Here is a 17075-nt window from a genome sequence, read left to right on the forward strand (position 1 = left end):
TCTAAGAAATCCTCACCAGCAGTAAATGCAGATTTAGGGGAAAACAACAAAAAAAGCTTTTGGGTATCATTCAAGGTTATTTAAACGTGCTAGCTGTACCTGTTCTCCTGTTCTGAAAATAGGATAGCTTATTTGGCAAATGACTGTACTTTGTGCTGTTCCTGTCTGACACAAGACTTCAGTCCCATCGCTCTGCAGAGGAAACAGACAGAAAAGTCATCTTAATATCAGGTTTTGATAAAACAGAGAGGAAATTCCCAGTCTGTGTCTTCAACAGGACTTGTATTACACTAAGGAGCAGTACAAATAGGTGTTATGGCAGTAATTCCTAGAGATGCAGATGGGTGGGGAAGAGAGGTAGGGCTAGAAGAGAGGCAGGAGAAAGGTGGGACAAGGACCAGTCCTGCGCAATTTCTTGTGAGCTGTAATGATCTTGTGAGAATTTTGTGCTGAGCTTGGAAGAAGGAATACAGGCTAGAGAGTACAGGTCACCTACAGCATTAACTCCTACAGTGTTTTTTTACAGCATTTTTACAGAACTTTTGCAGTCATATTTACACGACCTGAGAGCTAGTTAAGTACTCTCATTGTAGGAGTTAGTGTGTAGAGGGAAACTCTATTGTACGTTTTGTAGGAAAATCTACAATACATAAGGGTTTATTGACTACTTTGCAGAATATTTAGCATGTCATTATCCTACATCAAAGAAACTCGTAGACCATAGCCAGTTTTATCATCACTTTGAAAAGAATTCATTAAAATGCACTGTCTTTTGTTAAAAGCATCCCTACCAGACATTTACCATTCATGAAATATACTACAAAAAAAACCCTCCCAAAAACCAGCACCCATACATTCTCAGCTTGTGCTTTTCTTCCTGCTTTGAAGCAGGCACATTTTTGGTCAAAAGCTTCACTTGCAGGCTAAAATACTTCTAAGCAAATGAGCTTTTAAAATAAAAGAAAATCCTAGCTCCAGTGTGGTCTTTTGGCATGAGTGGAATGAGCAATTTTGCTGCGCAACAGGATGGGGAGGTAGAGGGGCACCCTCAGCGCTCTGTGTGGAGTACTTCTCCAAAGAAGGAGACTTTATTTTTATTTTTTCCAACACAACTTGTGTATACATAGGGCTAGCATGCACCAGAAGTCTGCCTGAAATGTTGTTAGCTTGAGATAAAACATTTGCCACATAAGTCTTAGTTCTTACAGAAGAATCTACTCAGAGGGAAACTATGGACTATGGGCTCTGTGTTATGTCAGAGCTGAAGTACATAATTAAGAGCGGCTTCTTCTGTCCTAAAAAGCTGTGCTGAATAAGACAGTTATTAGTGTCTTTGAAATCAGAATTTTACTCGGTATTTTCCGGTTGTGGGGGATTTGAAAAATGTAAATCATTGATTACACCATGCATGAAATTAATCTTATAGATGTAAAATTCATCAACATCTTCCTCTGATCGGTTTTGTCACATAAGGCTGCTTGCAATTGCACTTACTTGTACACTGAAGACGTCATGAACACAACTCTCCTCATGACGTACCACAAGATCCCTCTGTATGTACCTCATTTCTTTGAACAATCCTCTAGAAGTCACTCCAGAGGACTGGAGATCTGCATCCAATGTTGCATTGTACTTTATAGCTACAAGAAGAATAACAGCACATTTTTTGCTGAGTCTGCCCATGATCTCATTACTATGCTCAACATTACAGAATGATAAGGCTTTCCAAACCACACTAAATATTTTACTTTTTTCGTAGCTTGCTAAACACAGAGCAGTCTCAAAATGATAAAATTTTCTTGTGTTTTCCAAAGCAGTCAAACAGGTTTAAATCCTGACATAAGTTCTCATCCACAGAGAGTACATTAAATGGCAATCAATCCAGTCTCCATTGCAGATGTCTGAGCCTGCAGCTCAGGCAAAAAGCCAGTCAGCAGGGCCAGGATTACACTAGATAAAGGGGCCTTGCAACCATATCCCTGAACTCTGAGGAGACTATAAAGAACCTGCATCTTCTCTTCAATCACATAATAATTTCTGTCTTCTTCTTTTCATGTTACAACTAATACACTGTGGAAGTTCACTGTTATTTTATAGCTAACATGAGTTACTAAAGGCACTATACATAGCACTGAAGTAGTCCAACTGGTGTTATCCATGACATGTACATTTAAATAGCTTCATGAGAGGCTAGTGCTGGTCTCAGAAATATTTGGTGCCCTCCTGTCCTCCGAAAAGAAGAACTTCTCCCCACTGACATCTGCACTGAGCCTATAGATTTTTTTTTTCTGAAGACAAAAGAAAAGTCTCCAGTCTGCTGTTGAAACCAGCAGCTCACAAAGCCTCTGTCCCCACAAGTAGCATCCTCCAGAGATACCCAGTTACCCTTCCTAAAGTCTCTTGCTGTGTCTGAGTGATATCAGCTGAAGGAAAACAACAGAACTTGGTGAGCAAAGGTTGAAAAAAATCAGCTTCTCACTAATGACATTTTCTGGGATTTGTTGAACAGTGAGGATACAGCTCTCCTTTATATTGTTAATTCCTCACTTTTCAAAGATTATGGAGCCAGTGATGAAAGTAGGTCTTAAAACCACTTTCTCAAGCACTTAAGTTTTATACTGATATTGCCTTTCTTGACGTTCAATCCAATATTTCTTTAGAATTTCCACTACTCATGGACTTTTGAAGGAACTAATATAAAACAAGCCATTGAAATACTCTTACCCACTTGGTTATTTCTCTTAGCAGGTCTAAATGTAGCGTGAAAACATATTTTGACAGTTATTTCTGTGTTCTTGTTCAGCAGACCGATTTTCTCAGGTTTAAATGAGGCAATTATGGACACATTTGCAATGTTTTGTGACCTGAAAAATATTTTTAAAAGGTTACGTGTGATTTTCAAGAGCACTGGGTAACTCAGAAGCTGTTTTCTATTACTATCTGTAAATGTAACATTGATTTTTTTTTTTTTTGCTTCCCAATGCAAACATTTTTTATGGCACTGGTAAAATTATTTGCATGTAACTGAATTTGTTGATACAGTAACTTTCAGTAATGACAATAAATAATTTATCATGTCAAATTAATGCTCTAATCCTTCCCTTAAGATAACAGAGAACAAAGCCCTTGTCCTGTTTTCCCAATAAGTAAGCTGCTTCTGCTCCTTTAGGGAAGTTACTGAGCTCCTCTGGGAAGGTGAAGAAGGGTAATTCTTCATTTTAAGTAATACTCTTATTTTTCAGAAAAACAACTTTCATGTAATTAATCAAGATTTTGAAGAACAGTTTCAAAGGAACCCTGCATGTAAAAACAAACACTTTAATAAAAAGTGAAACTCGTTAATCAGACCAAATGATGGAGTGAAAGAAAAATTAGCATCTTCATTAATCAAGTCTAAATAAATGCTGGTACTCCAAGGAGCATAATTTTCTTTAATTAACTCCCATCAGCACCAGCAGCAGTTCTATTGTGGGTCAAAGGTCGAAACTGACCATTCACTTTTAATAATCTTGTTTTATTATAAAATAAGTAGCAATTCAGTGATGTTTTTCTTGTTACAATGAGGAGCCTCAGGTGACAGACAGGAAAGCAAGCTGCTTTTTAATTTAGCTCCTCAAGGAAATAGTGGAAAGTACACAGTACTTAGGGAGGCACAAGATTTGGGTTCTTGTGAAGCCTTTCTTCTTTGATCTGTGAAAGCACTCAGGTTGCTCTGGCAAAGGCCACATGCCAGAAAAGATGGGTTTCTTGCCAGAAATAGGTGCCAACTCTCTTTCACTGCTCTCTGTCCTTACTCTGCAGGACAAGTCTCTCCCCCAGATCAGCCTACCAGCTAGTAAAGGTCACGCAGGTTGTGTGGGAAGTGGTTTCATCTGTCTCAGGCTCAGCTATCAAAATTATACTGCAGCGATTGGAGTACAACCTACTGTTACAAATACTCTCAAGCAAGCCACACTCCCTGCTGCTGCCCCTTCCCCTCTGGACCACGTGCCTGCACAGTGGCGGTGGGCAGGGGTGTCTCCTGGCCCTCCCCGTCCCTGCCCGAGTCCCTCCCAGCAGCCTCCACCACTGGCTCCCCCCCCCACGTGCCCTGGCTCTGCCCCCCAGGCTGGCTTGGCTTTCGATGGTTTGATGATACATACTTAAAAGAGGTTTAGTCTAATGCTGTTTTTCAGCTAGTTACGATAGCAGTGATGAAGGCTCTGAACACATAGAATGAAAGAGCTTTTTGGTTTGTTTATTTTGCTGTTTAATAAACTAAATGCTCAACTTGCATCTGAATCATTAAGTGCTTCCTTTCTAAAAGAGTTTACCAACCATAGCAGAACCACATTTCCACCAGCACCAACTGATACATCAGTAATGTCATCATCATCTAAGTCTCTATGGCCATCTACTGATCTTCCAAAGAACTGGAGCTGTTGTCCAAAACCAGAATCTGATCCTAAAATTTTCTGGGAGAGTTTGATTACTGAGTTTGCCACAAGCATGCTTAAGTCTGTAGATAGCAGCCTAAGCAATGGATTTTCACTGATATTCCCTGTATACACAATGCATTGTTCAAACAAAATGCTTTTGTGGATGTTTTCTCAGATGCTTTTAAGCACTTTTTCCTCCCCTGTTGGAGCAGACAATGGACTAGATTTTTCTGTCTTGGGAGTAGATCAATTAACTGACTGCTGTATGCCAGCTAGTACTTACTAGAAACTTTTTCCATCTCACATTGAGCAACTCAAAGAATAGGAAACTTAACAGGACTTCTAACAAATACTTTCTGCAACCAGAAAGTCTGCATGGAAAGTGACATTAAAATTACCATTATATTAGCATATGGGATATGCAAAGACCCTTGAAAGTATTTTCCTTTAATACTACATATTTATAATTTACAGAGCTGGGATTTATCCAATCTTCATTGTTGTATATCAGCCCTAAAAACCTGAATAACGGGTGTCAAAAAATGTATAGGAAATCAGCTGACTTCATATACAGGCACCAAAAATTATAGGAGGCTCAGATAGAGCATCCTCCAAGTCCTTTTCCTCTGTACACTTCAGCTATAAGCACCACAACATCATCCAGGGCATGCTGACAGCTGAAGAAGAGGCACAAAACTTGAAATAAGCCATGATAATAACATTACTCCTTTAAGAAGATGAAATAGTAGCCAATAAATAGAAAATCCTTCTGTTTTCCTCTAGCAGAACTAAAGGCACTGAGTACAACATTATGCAACGAAGTTATTTACCTGAGAATATTTGGTAATTATAGTCTTTTGAAATCCATTGTAAATGTAAATTGCTCCAGAGTTTTGGTTTTCCAGTGGTGCACCTATTACAACATCATTAAAGCCATCCAAATCAATGTCTGCAAGCATTGCGATCGCTGATCCAAAGCGAGCGTTTTCTGACCCCTGTGGGCCTTCTAAGAGTTCTTGTTGATCCAAAATTCCCTTTAAAAAAAGGAAAAAAAATAAAAAGCAAAAGCAAAAACACAACTATCATTGCATCAGATTAGACATAGGAGCAGTATCTATGTGCATTGTTTTTTGGTTTTGTTTTCCAGTACATTCCCCTTGGACTGCTCAACCCTGAATTCCTTCCCCATTGTATTGCCCATTCAGTTTGCATTATGTCTCAGAGTCTTGGCAAGCATTACACAGCAAAATTAAAGGATGCTATGCAAAGCACTAACAGCAAATATAACCATATGTATGAAGCTTAAATGCTCTCACTGTCCTCATCTGACTGTTCTGAAAGTTTCACAATACATTGAAAAATACAGTTTCCAGTTTTGAATTACCAGTTTTTATGCAGAGGGAATGGAAATTATGTAACTGGACATAATTCTTTGAAACAGAAATGCAATTTCCTAACTAAACTAATGCAAAAAACGTGTCCAAATGCTAAACTCCTGACCTCTCCAGTGCCAATGAAGGAAGAAAGATTGGAGATCTTTATAATATATAATTATAATAATCACATTTACACTAGCTTAAATTCAACTCTCTGGCAAATATCATTCTCATTTTTAACCTCAGTTATCACACTGTGCTTAAAATTTTAGAAATACCAGCCAAGTTATTAAAAATTACTAGAAATGTATAATTTGCACAACATAGACAAGTTGCACAAATCCAGGTTCTTTAAAAAAAAAAAAAAATCATTCTCTCATTATTCTTAATATATTATTTAACTTCAAATAATTTTAAACTTAGCATTTGACAAAGTCTAAAAGTTGTAAGGATAGTCTTCCCATTTATTCAGTTTTCAAAACATGAAAAAAAAAATCCTTCCATTTTTCTTTTCTTCCATATTTTGTGTCTAATTCCACAGTCATAAAGACCAACGTCAGTTGCCAGCAGTACCACTTCTAGCACCTCCATCTACCTTGAAATTGCTTTAGGGTACAGTTTCCTGTTGCTGCAGGATGATCTGACTATGAGCTGCTGTTGAAGAGGATGGTCCTTCCTCTCTATTTGATTGCAATTTACCTAGTAAAAAGGCCATGTTCTGTTTTCTCTGATGGATAGCAGGTATTAATTTACTTTGCATATCCAGACATCCACGATTGATTGTGAGGCTGTTCAAAAGTGCCAGAGGCTTCAGGACTGTTAATATGGATATTCTGAAAACACCTACCACAGGTCTGAACAAAAAACACAGTCAGTCAAGCATCAGACAAATAAGATGGTTTTGCTGACAAAGATGACAACATGAGTAATAGCAACCATCCAGTGTGAAAGTCTACAAAACAATGCAGAAAACTGGCAGAAGAGCATTTATTAGAACTGTTTTGGGAATATTGTTAGGTGTTGAACAGATTTGCCAAAATCAAATGGCAAACAACTAATTAGCAAAAGCCTTGAGCTAAGTTTTTCAGAGAAATGGTCAACCTTGTGTTATATTTGTGTACAGTGCCTAAAACCAGAGCCAGGGAGCCACCTAGAGCAGCAGGCCCCTGGTCGCTAATAGTGCTTAGCTATTAACTTGATTATTTGCTCCATTCTGGTTTGTTCCAGCTGGCTTATTCCCAGATTACATGCACAAGTGGTTCTGGGGAAAGTTTGCAGCTGCTCCTGAAAAGCAGAATGGGCAAGTCCTCTAAACCAGGCAGGCTTGACACCATTTACCCCTGCACTTATGCCACACCCTGGGCAAAGCACACACTCTGTTTCTCATTACAAAAACGCCACTCACGGTATTTCAAACACTTTGAAAAAGACACACTAAATAGTGACTTAGGGGCTCTGAAGAGATCCAGGGCCAAAGGCTTTTTAGCATGCATGTGGACAGTCTTCTTTGAAAGAAGCTAGCCTGAAGCAATGCCAGCTTGAGCAAGTCTGCACCAGTTGGCCATGGGGCCAGGGATCGCTCTTCTGATCACTCTCTGATTTAACAGAACAGACATTGCCACTAAGTACTATTGCAGTTTGGACTGCTTTTTCCTTGGTAAAACTGTAGTCCAGGGAAAAACAGCAAATCCCTCCAGCTGCAAATGAAAATATCACCTCTTATCATGGACAGGGAGGCAGAAAGCCAATTCCAGCTTTGCTACAGTGCCATTCTTACCTTTGTGATGGAAAACACGTATATTCTCCCTTGCTCTTTCTTCAGGCCATTCATAAACATTGGTGCACCCACAAGGAGCACATCTGTCACAGAATCCCCGTTAACGTCCACTGAACACACCACACTGCCAAAATAGGAGCCAATCTGAAATCAGTAGTAAGAGAGTTGTGTTTGTATGTGGATTTTGTAAAGCATAATGTTTTAGCACCTGACTCAGAAAACTCTTACACCCAGAAATAGTCCAATACTAATGAATGAAATATTGCCTGTTGGAAGGAAATTACTATATAATATACTCCAGTGTTTGAAGAATCATATCTTTACTATGTGTCCACTGTTTCCACCCAGTAGCTACTGCTATGGTTTTACCACTCGACAATAAGAATGCAAACAGAGAATAAGCTATGGGAGGTATATTTTTTTTATGTTAAACTGTGCACATGAAACTACCCGATCTCTGATTTACTCTCAGATTTGTCTTACAAACAAGCCAAACCAAAACCCTCTAAACTTTCTGCTCTTTCCCAAATGGAGAAAAAGAGAATGAGCTTCCAAATCTCTCTTTTGATATCATCTTCACAACTTCTCAGGCAGAGTGGAGCTCACTGAGTCTCCCCCAATTAGAACTGTTGACAGCATGATACATTAAGTGGCTTTGTAGATTATCTTTTACCACTAATTGAATGACTTCCTAAAATACTGTTTAAGAGTTGCAGTTAACCTCATTGAAATAGTCTAGTGGCAGAGAAAAGTGCAAGTGGGATTCTAAATGCATTGCAAGAAAGAGGAATTTTCAAAACAAATGCATTGCAATTTACTGCTGTGTCAATAAAAACAGATGCCTGCAAAATCTGCATTCATGACCAAAATATACTTGCCTGCTCACCTCTCTGGGACTGCACAATTGCGATATTACCATGGCTGTCAACACCATAAACCACTACTCTGACAGTGTAGTTGGATCTTGGTGTGCCAGCAACAAAATAGATGGAGCTCTGAGTTGAGAGAACAGCAACAGAATAACCTGGGGAGAGAAGCCAACATTTAACATGTGTGAGAGACCATTAACTACAAGTTGTCAGTTGGTTATCTGTAAAGGCACAGAGGATGAGTCAACCTGGTGTGTTAGTGGTAGAGAATGATGCTTCCAGACAGGAAACTAAGTTGTCATATCAAACTTGCAATAGTCTTCTGGAGAGAACAATGACACATAGATCAATAGTCTAGCCTATTCAGTAAAACATAGACCACAAAAATGTCATGCTTGTGAAGGAGATAGGAAAAAGAGTGCAAAGAGTATCCTTGGAATGAAGAAATAAAGATAAACATGAAATCAACATTTGGGCCAGCCTTCAAATCGGGGAGGAACACCTAGCTTCTGCAAAGCTTGTAGTGCATTTTCCCCACAGCTCACCAAACCACAGCCCAGTGCTTTGGCTGAATACAACAGGCTATATTAATAGCTTGTCAGCTGAAGGGCTTAGATTGATTGAACTTCTTTGAACATTTTAATCCTCATTCCCATTATTCTAACATTATTTGCTTTCAGGAAACATCTTTTAATACCTGCAAATATTTTAAACATGTATTAGCGCTATAAAGCTAGCATTACTACATATTTTACATTCCTGTGGTTTAATTACAGCAAATTTATTTTAACAGAAGAAAACAAAATCATCCTTTCTAAAGACTATAATTAAACTGAATAACAAAATCCCAGTGACTGGGCAGAACATGCAGGTCTTTAGCAAGCTGCAATACAAAGTGAAGAGCACAGTCTAAAAGGATTATGCCTTGGTCGTTACGTATACAAGTCTAATTCGGACTTGTGTGCAGTCACTATGTTTTTCTAGGGAGAGAACATCACTAGAGACCAGAAGTTCAAAAAGCAACAACAAAACAAGATTTTATTCTGCAGGCTACACATTCCTAATTAATAGATCACACAGCCATTTGAAGTGAGAGGGTGCAGCGCAGAACAGGGGCCAAACTAGCAAGCTGTACTGTGCTAGCAGCCCTTTAGCTTGGGCTCCCCACTAGTATGGAGAGCTCTTAGTGGGGGAAAGGAGGAGGTGGAAGGGAAATGAGGGGACAGCAACAGTGTCAATGAGGAGTAAGAAAAGGCGACAACATCGTTTGCTCCAAAAAGATTTAGGCCAATACTCTAGAAAGTACCTAGTGGAGAAGTGCTGAAAGAAAGTGACCTGACCTTTTTGGAATTATTCTAGAAAAGGGAAGAATAGAAAAACTGAAGAGCTCAGACATGCAAAAGAGCTACTGCTCATAAGGTTTGGTTTAGGTTTTTTTATTGTGCTGGATACAAGTACTGCTAAGTCATAGGGAAAAGATTACTCATCTCATTAAATAACTTAAAGGATAAGAAAGTCATAGTTGCTTAATGCAGTTGTATTCTTCAGGGATGAATTACCAGAGCAGGCATGTTGTAGGTTTGCAGAAAACATTTCAATGTACTGAGAAGACAAACTGCCTGGCTTTATTGGGTCACAAAAACATGCATCAGAAAATATATGGGCCTTATTTATAAGACCTCTGTTAAACTGCAGCAATATTCCTAAAACTATAAACTGAACTGGAAAAGGCCAAGAAAAGAGAGAGCATAGATGAAACAATAGCAAGTCAATCAACTTCTCATCCACATGTAATTGGGGAAGTACATACAAATGTTAAAATAGAAGGTACCCAGAACAATCAGTATGATACACTAAATAGCTTTTTCAAATCCCATGACTTCTTATGTCTCTGTGACAGAGCCTGATTTTTTTTTTCAGCTTACCACATTGATATGGGTAGAATTTTAAAACCACAATAAAGATTTCATTCAATGAATTATTGATCAGTAAATAAAATCTTTTTGGATGCAAAATTCTTTTCTTATTCTCAAATCAGTTCTTAACAGGAGTCTGGCTGTCTGGCTAGAGCAGAATTTTCCAAGTTCTTTAATATCTTAATAAAGGTTTGATACATTTCCAGATTTGTATTTCAGCCCCTTACCTAGATACAAACTATGATTTCTGTCCTGTAGAATTTTTTCAAACACATGGCTTGGAAAGGTGGTGACTGAAGACTCCTGAACTACAGTTCCACTCCAGTCATAAGCCCCAACAGCACCCAACAGCAGAACATCCTTTAAAAAATAAAAATCAACATTTTAGAACTACCTATTTCAGAAAAAGTGTGAGTGAAGCTGAAGTTACCATACATAATTTCCTACATCGCTCTGTTTTAAGGCAGTGATGTACATTCTAATGACTGCAAGCAGTTGACTGGAGCTGCTTATGGTTACCACTTACATGCTGGATTTTACTACCCTGTTAAGTGGGATTATCACCCCTCTATTGCAAGAGGATAAGTGACTGCTTTAGCTCCCAGGGCCCTGCAACTCAAGATAAAATGGGTTTATTTGTGGATGCCCCCTCCCTGGAAGTGTTCAAGGCCAGGTTGGATGGGGCTTTGAGCAACCTGATCTAGTGGAAGGTGACCCTGCCCATGGCAGGGGGGTTGGAACTAGATGATCTTTAAGGTCCCTTCCAACCCAAACCATTCTATGATTCTTTGAAACACTGTGATAATTTCCTAAGCCTGTCCACCCTGGGGTTGGGCTTACCATGCTTTTATGCACTCATGATCCTCAGAAGACTGTCAAACAAAATGGTAAAAAAAAGCTAAAGCCCCCTTTTGCCAATAAAAGTGCAAATGACAGCACGCAAGCTGATGGAAAAAGATACAAAATTTCATTATTTAGGTGTATTGTAAGGAGATGTCCTTGAGAGGACAATTAAATCTAAAATCCAAATTAATATGGCTTATACATACTTAATCTTAGACTTGTACACAGAAAACAAACATAGTTTAGATTATTCACATTATTGAAATTCTTTCATTACTGAACTGAGATACTGATATAGAAAACTGCAATAAAAATAGTATGTGTAATTTTCCTGAAGAAAACCTCAAATATTTCTTAATTTTTGCCATTTCCTAGCATCAAGTGCTTGATAAATTAAAACTTCAATTTGTGCAAATAGGGAGAACGTTTTAAAGAAATTTTTTCATTCAGATGAAGGGCTATGAGAAATAGACAACCTTCCTGTATTTTCAGTTGAAAGCTGCTTGAACCACACTTGAATTTTATAAAGAGGACCTATTTGGTCAAGATAATCTTAAAATTGATTAGCATGAAAAATATATCTGATTTATTATTCTCTCTAATTTCTAACTGAAATATGCTTTAAAGAAAAATTATTAACTTTATATATATTAGACAAATTATTTTCAGACTTTATTTATTTACATCTTGGTCACTGCCTAGAAATATGTCAGCTTTACAATATTGTTTCAATTCTTCTGAGTTATTCAACTGCAAAATGTTAACTTGGAGCAACTGAATTTTTTATGCTAGGTGAACTCAGAAATCACTGAAATCATTGGATTAACTAATCTCAAAATCATTACATGAAAGAAACTATTACTCAACTTCACATATTAATGAATAATTTTTTCCTTTTAGGGATATACACCATCTATTAGAAGTAATTTTTGTGGTATCCAAGTAAAAAAAAAGAGCATATTTTGACATTCTCCTGCTTGTAAAAAAAAAAAAAAATCTTAAAATTGGTCATTGTGTTTTATTAGTCTTATTTTGTTGCACTTCTAAGCATTCATGTCTACATAATTACATCTACTTATATCATTAAATAATTAAATTCACATACCTTTTTTTGTGAGTAATGTGCACTGAAGCCCACCTGTGACATTTCTATTTGGAATGTATCACCTTGATCTGTACCTGGTAAAAAAAAATTCACATATGGTTAACCCTATAGAACAACACAGGAGATCCAATCCTGCTGCCTCTGAGTGTAGCTATATAGGGACTGTATGTAATTTTTTCTAAACCCACCAATTCCGCTAAAGCATTTCCAACATTTACAAACAATGGAACTCTGAGAGCTGATAAACAGTAGAATATTTTGAGGCAAATTAATGGCAAATTGATAAGATGGCTGCATGGAGCCATGATGCTATGGAGTCTCTTCCAAAAGAGGCAAAAGATGATGATAGATGGCTTGGATCAGTCTGCACAGTGTTGTTCCTGTGGCTAATCTGTTTTTATGTGCCCTAGGAAGCACTAATAGTACACTGAAATTAGCAGCTTTAATAACTAAGTGATCGTGCCCCTGTACTCGGCACTGGTGAGGCCGCACCTCGAATACTGTGTTCAGTTTTGGGCCCCTCACTACAAGAAGGACGTCGAGGTGCTGGAGTGTGTCCAGAGAAGGGCAACGAAGCTGGTGAAGGGTCTGGAGAACAAGTCTTATGAGGAGCGGCTGAGGGAACTGGGGTTGTTTAGCCTGGAGAAAAGGAGGCTGAGGGGAGACCTCATCACTCTCTACAACTACCTGAAAGGAGGATGTAGCGAGGTGGGTGTCGGTCTCTTCTCCCAAGTAACTAGCGATAGGACGAGAGGAAATGGCCTCAAGTTGCGCCAGGGGAGGTTTAGATTGGACATGAGGAAAAATTTCTTTACTGAAAGAGTGGTTAAACATTGGAACAGGCTGCCCAGGGAAGTGGTGGAGTCCCCATCCCTGGAGGTATTTAAAAGACGTTTAGATGAGGCACTTAGGGACATGGTTTAGTGGACATGGTGGTGTTGGGTTGACGGTTGGACTCGATGATCTTAGAGATCTTTTCCAACCTTAATGATTCTATGATTCTAACTATATTCACAACTTTCAAATGAATGTTTATCATAATATGACTTATAAAAACTGTTGTAAATGTTAGGAATATTTCCTAAGCTAGATGGATGGGACTCGAGTAACGGGAATTCAACAGGAGTACTCAGCAAAACCCAAGAAGGGGGAGCTCAACTGATCCCCTTGATTTGATTAGCAGCATGGGCCTGGTAAAGAATAGACGGAAGTGAAAGAGAAGGGGAAGATTTCATCCTGAGCACGGTAAGGCTGCAGCCATGAAAAGCTCCTTTGGGAGGGCTGAGGGCAGGTCACAAGTCTCCCAAGCAAGATCTAAATTTGACTTTAAAAAGCTGGCTTTTGGGGGAATTAAGTGCCTCTGAGTCACCTCTACAGCAACTTCGTCCAAAAAGTACACGGAGGACTGTGGGTGATGCTAGGGATGGAGCCTGGTAGATGCCACACAGATTGCATTACTGTAGCTTTTCAGTTCTGTAATCAGTAACCTAGCCTTCTGATTTGCTTTTTATCTTTACACTTGCTTACCATTAACAAAGAAACACAAGTGAATCTGACAAGCATAAAGATACCTTTACTCCTCCAGTGGTAATAGCTCCAAATACATTTGGACACATATGGACAAGCCCTCGGTGGATGCCTGAAGCCCAGGACTTGACTGAAATTTTCAGCAAATGGGGGATATTTCCCACAAATCTGCAGAAACCAACTTGAAGCTCAGGCTCATTAGGGGTGGGGTAGCTGGGGGAACACCTGTGCAAACCAGAGCCCTCCTGGGGAGCAACAAGTGGCTCCAGCTGCCCCTCATTTTCACAGTACTACACTAAGGTGAAGCTAAATAAAATTCTTCTAGCTCCTCAGCTAGGAGAATCTGATCTAATTTTTCAGAGACATTGAGTATTTTACCTTCTATGCTAAAAATGTGTTCTCCAAGTGTTTCTGCTTCTTCCAATAGTGCAGCCTCAGGTGACACATTAAAGAAATATTTGTCTGTTGGATTACTATCAATTCCTTTGATTTCTTAAGTATGTAGTATCAAGCTCATGCCTGATTAAGTATCCCAAAACCTTGGGGAGAAAAAGAACAAAAGAAGAGCGAAGGAAACCATGGTGTTACTCCATTTCCTTCTGTATTATTTGAGTAAGTATTCTACATATAACAAAACAATAAAATTACTTTCATTCATATTACTGAATTACTTATTAGACTATATTCCTATACAAGGGACCATTCAGATAGGAAAGACATAAACCAAGGCAAAGAAAAAAACCCACTGAAGTTGCTCAGGTAATATTGGTTTTGCTTTTTCAGCCAGTTAAAGACCACCGATATTTCACTAGTTCATAAAGATTAATTTCACTTAGTTTCAGTCTCACCAGTGTAACAATTACATACAGCTTATATATCGAACATGCATTTTCATGCATACACAACAAAATGATCTTTCAAAAATTGCAATAATATATACAATTATAGTATCACTTACAGCAATGCTAAATCTGGTTATATTGTCTTCATTGCATTTACCTATCACTGTTTTCAAGTTGGAGCCATCGCGTGATTCACCATCTGTCACAACAACCATTACTTTTGTGGCTGTCGGGCATCCTCCTAATTCAGGTGAGAAGGCATACTGTCTGTTATAAAATATTGGATTTATCAGATGTCAGTTTATAATGGATGGAATTCTGTATACATACTGTAATGAATATGTCCATGATTGACTTAGAACAAGGTGCATCTGTAGTATTTTACTTTTTTTATTTGTAAATTAACAGTCTGCAATAAGAATTTTTAATTATGCTCCTAATAGAATCATAGAATCATAGAATCATTAAGGTTGGAAAAGACCTCTAAGATCATCGAGTCCAACCGTCAACCCAACACCACCATGCCCACTAAACCATGTACCTAAGCGCCTCATCTACACGTCTTTTAAATACTTCCAGGGATGGTGACTCAACCACTTCCCTGGGCAGCCTGTTCCAATGTTTAACCACTCTTTCAGTAAAGAAATTTTTCCTCATGTCCAATCTAAACCTCCCCTGGCGCAACTTGAGGCCATTTCCTCTCGTCCTATCGCTAGTTACTTGGGAGAAGAGACCGACACCCACCTCGCTACATCCTCCTTTCAGGTAGTTGTAGAGAGTGATGAGGTCTCCCCTCAGCCTCCTTTTCTCCAGGCTAAACAACCCCAGTTCCCTCAGCCGCTCCTCATAAGACTTGTTCTCCAGACCCTTCACCAGCTTCGTTGCCCTTCTCTGGACACACTCCAGCACCTCAACGTCCTTCTTGTAGTGAGGGGCCCAAAACTGAACACAGTAGTCGAGGTGCGGCCTCACCAGGGCCGAGTACAGGGGCACGATCACTTCCCTACTCCTGCTGGCCACACTATTTCTGATACAGGCCAGGATGCCATTGGCCTTCTTGGCCGCCTGGGCACACTGCCGGCTCATGTTCAGCCGGCTGTCAACCAGCACCCCCAGGTCCTTTTCCGCCAGGCAGCTTTCCAGCCACTCTTCCCCAAGCCTGTAGCGCTGCATGGGGTTGTTGTGACCCAAGTGCAGGACCCGGCACTTGGCCTTGTTCAATCTCATATAGGTGGCCTCGGCCCATTGATCCAGCCTGTCCAGGTCCCTCTGCAGAGCCTTCCTACCCTCGAGCAGATCAACACTCCCGCCCACTTGGTGTTGTCTGCAAACTTCCTGAGGGTGCACTTGATCCCCTCATCCAGATCATTGATAAAGATATTGAACAAGACCGGCCCCAAAACTGAGCCCTGGGGAACACCGCTCGTGACCGGCCGCCAACTGGATTTAACTCCATTCACCACAACTCTCTGGGCCCAGCCGTCCAGCCAGTTTTTTACCCAGCGAAGAGAAAGTATTAGCTTTTTCTCAAAGCACTGCTCAAAGAACCATCAGAAATGTAATCAAGGAAGTAGAGGGGGAAAAAAAAAAAGTAGGACTGGATGGTATTTCTGATAGAAATGTACATTCCAGGGAAAACAAACTTTTTTTGTACAAATGTTTCTAAATAAAAAGGTTTTTTTATCAGAACTATTAATGTTTTGTAACACCAGAGTAGCCAGGAATTGGCTCCACCAAGTTCAAACAAAAGGGAAAGAGTATTAATATTAGGTTCCTCAATACTACTGCAAATTTGGACTCCACTGAAGGCTGACTCTGTCCCTAAATAAGATTTTCAAGGCCATTTGATTCAGCATGTATTTTGGTCTAGAGTTCTGTCCTTGATTCAATTGCAATATAGCATCTTCCTATTGAGGAACAGACCTGGTTTGTATATGTATTCAGAGTCATGGTATATAATTTTAATTTTTTCCTGTTTTTCATGCTGCTGGTGCTACAGTGACAAACTGACACCAGACAAGCGATTTTATTTTCTCTGCAGTCAACCAAGGCCTGACCTGCAAACACGAGTGTTATCGGTCCCACTGAATCCCTGGATAAATTTTACTTCTTTCAGTGATTTTGTATCTTTCCTAAAACCTTGTCCATGGTTGGATGCACTGTCATGTTTAGACATCTGAGACAGCCCAAACAATTCTGTTGTTTACCAGAACTACTTTAGTGTAGAGTTTAACCCAAAGGTTAAGGACTTGTTTTTCAGAAAGTCTAGTTTACATATCCCTGTACTGTTCTGCACGGAGCACTGTAAATGTACCTGATGGATTCTGCCTGGCGCTGGGAACCTCCTCAGAGGCTCCAAGCACTTGCACTTTCAGTGGGAATGACATTCAGGATGTGCTCGT

The 17075-nt window shown here is 39.4% G+C and overlaps 1 protein-coding gene across 1 annotated transcript in view; it reads right to left on the bottom strand.

The window, feature by feature from the left end:
- The window catches only part of LOC143172172 (integrin alpha-2-like), a 67771-nt gene that overhangs the window by 28186 nt on the left and 22510 nt on the right, over positions 1-17075 (bottom strand). Inside the window, 12 exon segments of the mRNA XM_076361425.1 lie at positions 100-192; positions 1495-1640; positions 2725-2864; positions 4318-4454; positions 5249-5452; positions 7572-7715; positions 8450-8595; positions 10584-10716; positions 12305-12378; positions 14210-14325; positions 14327-14370; positions 14790-14940. Coding sequence (XP_076217540.1) covers positions 100-192; positions 1495-1640; positions 2725-2864; positions 4318-4454; positions 5249-5452; positions 7572-7715; positions 8450-8595; positions 10584-10716; positions 12305-12378; positions 14210-14325; positions 14327-14370; positions 14790-14940 — 1528 coding nt within the window.

Source organism: Aptenodytes patagonicus, chromosome W (genome assembly GCF_965638725.1).
Source record: "Aptenodytes patagonicus chromosome W, bAptPat1.pri.cur, whole genome shotgun sequence".
Taxonomy (NCBI): Eukaryota; Metazoa; Chordata; class Aves; order Sphenisciformes; family Spheniscidae; genus Aptenodytes; species Aptenodytes patagonicus.